Source organism: Mandrillus leucophaeus, unplaced genomic scaffold (genome assembly GCF_000951045.1).
Source record: "Mandrillus leucophaeus isolate KB7577 unplaced genomic scaffold, Mleu.le_1.0 Scaffold140, whole genome shotgun sequence".
Taxonomy (NCBI): Eukaryota; Metazoa; Chordata; class Mammalia; order Primates; family Cercopithecidae; genus Mandrillus; species Mandrillus leucophaeus.
The window spans coordinates 6,051,642-6,058,989 of NW_012101366.1; the positions used below are offsets into that span (position 1 = coordinate 6,051,642).

At 38.1% G+C, this 7,348-nt stretch overlaps 1 protein-coding gene and 1 pseudogene across 5 annotated transcripts in view; both read left to right on the forward strand.

The window, feature by feature from the left end:
• The window catches only part of KLHL7 (kelch-like family member 7), a 78,488-nt gene that overhangs the window by 21,524 nt on the left and 49,616 nt on the right, over positions 1-7,348 (forward strand). For 3 of the 5 annotated variants that reach the window (XM_011973925.1, XM_011973924.1, XM_011973926.1), the window contains 3 exons: positions 1,662-1,764; positions 2,545-2,638; positions 2,908-3,032. In XM_011973925.1, the coding sequence (XP_011829315.1) occupies positions 1,662-1,764; positions 2,545-2,638; positions 2,908-3,032 (322 nt within the window). Of the gene's footprint in view, positions 1-1,661; positions 1,765-2,544; positions 2,639-2,907; positions 3,033-3,627; positions 3,910-7,348 lie in introns of those variants that run through there. The other 2 variants (XM_011973928.1, XM_011973927.1) reach the window with 2 other exon arrangements.
• LOC105534988 overlaps positions 7,049-7,348 on the forward strand; it is a 2,510-nt pseudogene continuing 2,210 nt past the window's right edge.

Genomic DNA, 7,348 nt, shown 5'->3' on the forward strand with positions numbered 1-7,348 from the left:
TCTACAAAGATCTACATTTCTTCAGCCTCCTTCAGTGCCTAGAAAGTCATTCTACTTTTAAACTGTGTTGTTGAGTATGCCTTGGAGATGTTTTTGCTGTATTTTGGTTTAACCCTATGTTTCACAGAAGTTCCATCACTAGCCATAGATTTATCCCCGATGATCTGATGTAATCTGATTTGCTTGATGCTTTATCATCTTTATTCTTCACTCCCCACCCCTTTCTCCCTCTCCTTCTCTCCCTCCCTCGACCTCCAAGGCAAATTGATCACTTGTTTTTTGGTGGTAACCAAATAGTTAACTTGGTTCTGCTACTTGGTATTTTTTGGTGTAGTATGTAGCAAAATCACCTAAGAGATCTGCCTCTGTATCCCCTCCCCAAATGAAAAGAAATAAAATTTAAAACTTCAAGACACTATGAGAATAAAAATAGCTTTAGCTATTAACCTGTATATAAGTTTTTAGCAATAGTCAGTAGTAGGCCTTAGTTGAAAATCTTCAAATAAGTGGTAAAAGTGAAATTTTGTTCATTTCCTAGCCTGCTATTTGAGGCTTATTTTCTCTCTCATTATAAACATCATTATTATTTATTTTGATTTATCTTCACAAAATAATACAGTAAGAAATAACAGGGATTTATCTATCAGAAACTATATTAACAGTTTTAGTAAAATACTTAAAATTTGCAAAATGCAAATCCTCTGAGCTATGAAGCCAATCTTAGATTTGTAAGCGATATTTTTTTTTACTCTGAATATGTTATTTGCCTCGTATTCCCAGTGCCTAGGACAGTGTGTAACACATTGTATGCACCAAGTTTTCTGTAAGCCTAACCTCTATATTTTATCTTTAACTTCGTTAAGAAATTAAGATTGGATTTGGCACAAAGGACATTTATTTTTCTTGATATTCATTTATAAATGTTTGAGTAAGCCTTAATTTTTTTTCTTTATTATTCCATTTTCCCCACATTTTAATTAAGTATTTACTCAGAGCTGCCTTCTTTAAGCAGCTTATAGTGATACTATTTTGACCTTGGTCAGAAATCACAATTTAAAACTGGCTGCTATCCAGCTTCTATCAGAAGTACATTTAAGAGAAGTGTTACTTAAGAAAAGATTGCTGAAAGGACATTTAGTTCATCTCCTCTCTGTATTCTGAGCTGTTTCTGTTTCAAGTTAGATCTGTGAATGCTACTTTCTTAGGAAATGCAGTGTGTGTTCTCGATTACACCAAGGATAAATAATGGAAAACAAATCATATAAAAACTAATTGCTGTGTTTGAAAAACTATCAGGGGCACTGCCATGATGTCATTTAATTTCCCCCAGAAAAGCTTACCATGAGAAATGTCTTAGAATCTGTGTCAGAAAAAAAAAAAAAAAAAGACTTCTCAGAAGGGTTAGTAGACTTGTTTCTGATTATGAGGAACGTTTTCTTTCCTCTTGACTGTTGGACAACTCAGTGCAAAATTTTCATACTACATGGCAGCAACTCTGTAAGTCCTTCCTAAACATGTCTTCAAAAGAAATTCTGTGCTGAAAAAAGATTGGCTTTAAATAGAAAATAGAGATAAAGCATTTGGCAAGCACCTTTTTAATATGTATTGCCAAGCTAGGCTAGTGAGCCTCTTTTTATTTTATGTATTTTTTCTTTGATTAGAAAACGTTGTGTGACGTGATTCTCATGGTCCAGGAAAGAAAGATACCTGCTCATCGTGTTGTTCTTGCTGCAGCCAGTCATTTTTTTAACTTAATGTTCACAAGTAAGTATCTTAAGGTAAAACATGCCATTATTTCTTCTATGAGAATGAAGTAAAATCTAAAAGAGAATATGTCATTTTTCTAATTTTTAAAGCAGTTAAGAACTTAAGGCCACAGAACAGTGAAGAGATTGAAAAAGTAGTCAGCTGATAACCAAGGGAAAAAATGTCCTTTCATTAGACATAAAGGCGATGCCTTTATAGATGGAGGTATAGCGTCAACTATAAGCCCGGGGTTGAGGTGGAGGTTGCAGTGAGCCGAGATCGCGCCACTGCGCTCCAACCTGGGCATCAGAGCGAGACTCTGTCTCAGAAAAAAGCCCAGCGCTTTCTTTTTAGCCTCAGGTGGAAAGACAAAGAAGCAGATAAATTTCATAATATTTTAGCCGGCAAGTTAAACTTAAAAAAATATAGATATAGCATATTGTGCTAGAAAGAACCCTGGATTTGGTGTTGAGAACTGGGTCCAAGTCCTCCTTCCTCTACTTAGTATTATGAGCTTGGGAAGAAAACAAAATCTAGTTTTATGTTTCTGTTAATATGGTCTTTAAATTTAAAAAAAGTACACTAATTCACTGTTTTCTTAGCTTAATTTAAGGCACATCTTGTGTGGAGAATTAATTTGCATTTACTATAGGAATGTTGGGCTTGCTGGGGTATTTTCTTCCAGAGAGAACTGTCCTGTTATTTTTCTCCATATTTAGCAAGACCTGGAATGCCGTGGTTCCTCAGTCAAACTTGTGGTATTACAGATGCCATTTATGTTTCTTCTCTTCATTGTAGCTAACATGCTTGAATCAAAGTCCTTTGAAGTAGAACTCAAAGATGCTGAACCTGATATTATTGAACAACTTGTGGAATTTGCTTATACTGCTAGGTGAGTTAAGAAGGATTATTTTTATTTTAGAGAAGTAATATTGGTATCTGCCATGGCAAAGCATTGTTGTAACAAATGGTTGCACTACAAATTCTTCAAAATGAAAAACCGCAAGGATGGAAGAGTTTGAGTATCCTATGCCATACTGATTCAAGGACTGAAAGTTTAATTTTGTGTTTAATTTCAGGGGCTATTAGGATACATTCTACAGTAACATTTAAATAATAAAAAATCATGGGTAACTAATATTCCCTCTAACTTATTTGCAGAATTTCCGTGAATAGCAACAATGTTCAGTCTTTGTTGGATGCAGCAAACCAATATCAGATTGAACCTGTGAAGAAAATGTGTGTTGATTTTTTGAAAGAACAAGTTGATGCTTCAAATTGCCTTGGTAAGAAATATCAGATTCCTGTTGTGTGTTTTTTTTTGTTTGTTTTATCCTCAATTTGTAATTTAATTTTTTTAAAAGGCTGATTATAAGTATCCTTATTTAACCTTAAAGACATTGTCCACTAGAACATTTTCTAGTAATAAAATTTAAGAGGGGCTTAGAGCGATGCATATTAGCCTGGGCAGCAGCAAGCTTATTAAATATTATATCAACATTTTCTAAAACAAAATGGCATTTATAATGGTTTTTCATGGATCGAGGACAAGGAATAAGGATTGCATGTGGTGATAGTAACATGATTATGAATGTTTCCTTTTATTTAAGCACTTATGATATGCTAAAGTCTGTCACAGATAAGGCAACTTATAGTTAGGTAACTTGCCTGAGGTCACATAGCTAGTATATGAAGGAGCTGGCATTGGAACTCAAGTAATCTAATTCTTAGCTACTACACCTTGCTGCCTCCCCACATTGTCAAAATGGTGTTTTATACTAGAAAATATAACCTTAGTCTATAAATTAAGATACTAACTGAGGGACTGCTATAGTCATTCATTTTGAAGCTATTAATAAAGTATTTTCTATTTTGTGATAGGAGAAGCAGAAAAAGTTGATCAGAGCCTTCCAGAGTGTGGTATGCTTTTGGCTGTGTGATGATCCTTAGTGGCACATGAATGAACGTCCAGATGTTTGTGCAGTAGCCCACCCTTATCTGCAGGATACATTCCAAGACCCCCAGTGAATGCCTGAAACTGCAGATAGTACTGAATCCTATTTATACTGTGTTTTTTTCTATGATACATACATGCCTATGATGTTTAATTTCTAAACTAGACAGTAAAAAATTAACAATAGTAAAATAGAACAACTTTAACAATATGCCAGCATCACTACTCTTATATTTTGGGGCCATTATTAAGTAAAATAAGGGTTACTTGAACAGAGCACTGCAGTACTAGGGTAGTCCACTTCATAACCAGGACGTTTACTTAAGTGACAGACAGGCAGGTAGGTTAAACAGCATGGATATGCTGGTCAAAGGGATGATTTCTGTCCCAGGCAGGATGGAGCAGGATGATGTGAGATTTCATCACACAACTCAGAACAACATACAATTTCAAACGTATGAATTTTTTATTTCTGGAATTTTCCATTTAATGTTTTTGAATGACAGAAAGCAAAACCATGGATAAGAGGGACTACTCTAATTCCATTTTCCTTCCCTTGCTGTGATTCAGAGGCTTTAAAGAAAGGGAAAAGCGCTGGGATAGAAGTGCTAGGAAAGCAGGGAGGAAAGAAAAGTAGAATGAAGGAAAGTATAAAGAGGGGTCAGAGATTCAAGTCAGTGCTAAGGTATTTGACCCAGGGGAAAAGAAGAGGGGTGCTAATGACAAGAACTCAAAGACTGAGGCAAAGGGCTCCTGGAGATGCTTCAGAATTTTGGCAAGCCTCCTCTGTCTCTACTTTTTCTAGGCTTTCCTCCTTCTGGACACTTTAGTACTCCTTCCTGCATACCCCCTCACTGTGAGCACAGAGAGAGAGATCTTGGAAGGCAGGTAGGAAAGAAGCAGAATAAATTTCAGGAGGGAGTAAAAGCCAGGTGAAGGGAATAAAAATGAGACTTAGCCTAATATCCAGAAAAGGAATTGGACTAGATGGAGCAGGAAGAGAAACAGCTATGCAGGTGAATATATTGATGGAATTTTTAAAAGGTAGCCATGGGTCTATGTATTGAAAAGATCCCTATGTTAGGAAATAAAAGGCCAATCTCTAATCCTAGGTATACAGCAGAGACACTCTGGCATGAGTTCTTCCATCTCTTTGGGCCATAGTTGGGGCTTCACTCATCAATAAGATTTATATTCCTAAGATTTCAGCTTACTTCCATTATATAAATAATTATCTTCAGACAATGTACTATAAAAAGAGAATTACCTTAATTAAGTTTTTCGAAGATGATGGCTTGTGTATGTTTCTATAACTCTCTAGCACTCTAAATTTCCTCCTGGGGTGATTCAACTACAAAGAAGAATGGCTGAAATATAGGTAGGTAGTAGATGCGGTGGTGCAAAGCATAGTGTGAAACCTGGAGTTAGTCTGTGCTAAGCACATCTTAGGCTTTGGGCTTCTGAGGATACCCTCAGTTTTGCCTCTGGATACCTTCTATCCTCATTGTTCACAAAGCTGGGAGGAAGGACAGCCCAGCAACCTAGAAAGTAGCCTGATTCCTGGCTAAGCTTGTGGCAAAGACAGTGGCCCAGCCAGGTGTGCCAACTGCCATAACCCAGTAACTGGTGAAACTGCTTCTGCTTGCTTTCTGTTTAACTCTGAGCATGGCTCTCAGTGTCAGCTGATTGGAGAATTCCTATCATAGTTTTCACCACCTGTCAATTCTCTGCTGCCCAGAAAGTATCCAACAATCGGGCTTCCACAAATGCTAAAGGGACCAGTGGCAGCTGATGGAATCGGGCAAAGATCATATAAAAAATTAAACCCAGTACTAGCCTGGCCAACACGGTGAAATCCCATCTCTACCAAAAAAATACAAAAATTAGCCCAGTGCAGGCGTGGTGGCACACACCTGTAGTCCCAGCTGCTCCGGAGGCTGAGGCGGGAGAATCGTTTGAACCAAGAGGCGGAGGTTGCAGTGAGCCGAAATCATGCCACTGCACTCCAGCTACATGACAGAGAGAGACCCTGTCTCAAAAAAAAAAAAAGAGAGAGAGAGAAACCCAGTAGTTTGAGGAACAGAAAACCAAGCTAAACAGCCAAAATGAATGGCTCCTGTAAGGCAAATTTAATGTAAGAAATAGTGGTGATGGCGCGCCTGTAGTCCAAGCCACTCCGGAGGCTGAGGCGGGAAAAACCACTTGAACTGGGAGGCAGAGGTTGTAGTGAATGAGCCGAGATTGCGCCACTGCACTCTAGCCTGGACTACAGAGTGAGACTCTGTCTCAAGAAAAAAAAAAGAAAAAGAAGCGAACTTAAAAACATGATATGTAAAAATATGGTTTTACAGTTTTTTGACATTCAATTGTATTGAAAAATGGAGTGGATACTCTTAAAAATCAACCCGAAGAAGATCAAACAGGAAGTTGCCTCATGATGCAAAACAAAAATGCAAAGGAAGCCACTAGTGAGAAGATAAAAGAAAGGGAAGGAAAATACAGGAACTGCAGTGTGAGGTAGGAGTTCCAGAAGGAACAGATGGAGAAAGCAATTATCGAATAAGACGACAACTTCTTTGGGTTTAAAAGAAAAAAAAAAGAAAAATCTCTCGAACTAAGTTATACTGAGTGCTAAACCTGATCAATGAACTAAGATATTCCTCCCTCAGATATATTCTAGTGATATTTTTCTCCTTCAGAGATCAAAAAGGAGCTTACATTTGGGGTGATAAAAGTATTCTGGAACTAGATAGTGGTGACTGTGGTACAACATTGTGAATGTAGTAAATGTCACGGTAAGTTTTATGTGTATTTTACTACAATAAAAAAAAAAAAAAAGTGACCCTACGGCTAGCAGGTCCCAAAAGAAACTCCCGCACCTGTTAGCAGTCACTCCCGATTCTTCCTCTGGCAGCTCTGGCAACCATGAATCTGCTTTCTGCCCCTATAAATTTGCCTATTCTGAGTGTTTCATATAAACTGAATCATACCAAAGATGGCCCTTTGTGTCTGGCCTCTTTGAGCACAGTGTTTTTAAGGTTCAACCATATTGTAGCATTTATCAGTACTTCCTTTCTTTTTATGGCTAAATAATATTCCATTGCATGGATATACCAAAATGTGTTTATCCATTTAATGATTGGTGAATGTTTGAATTGTTTCCAAGCCAGCACATTTTATAGAGAAAAAGGAAAGCGCTGGTTAACTTGAACCAAAAAAAAAAAAAAAAAAAAAAAAATAGTGCTTTCTGCCATCTGGGACCTTGGCTGTGGATCAGGTGAGTGCACAGGTCAGACCAAAACCCTGCGGTTGGCATGGCTTGGGCCTCTGTCCATGGTTGCAGGGGCATCTCCGCAGCTACTGCATGCAGTGATCATGGGGGCCCCAGCCCTGGGCTTAGGCAAGGGTGCGGTGTTGTTGTACATCACCAAACACTTCAAGCTGAGGCACCTCTCCAGCAGGGACTGCTCCAGGACAACATGCTACAGGGCACAGAAATTGGTATGTTAGCCAAGGCTTTTCTTGACCAAGGGAAACTCATTCCAAATGATGTTACGACTCGGCTGAGGCCCTTCACGAACTGAAAAATCTCACCTAATATAGCTGGTTGTCCAAGGACACTGCCATAGGCAGAAGCCCTAGATGAGC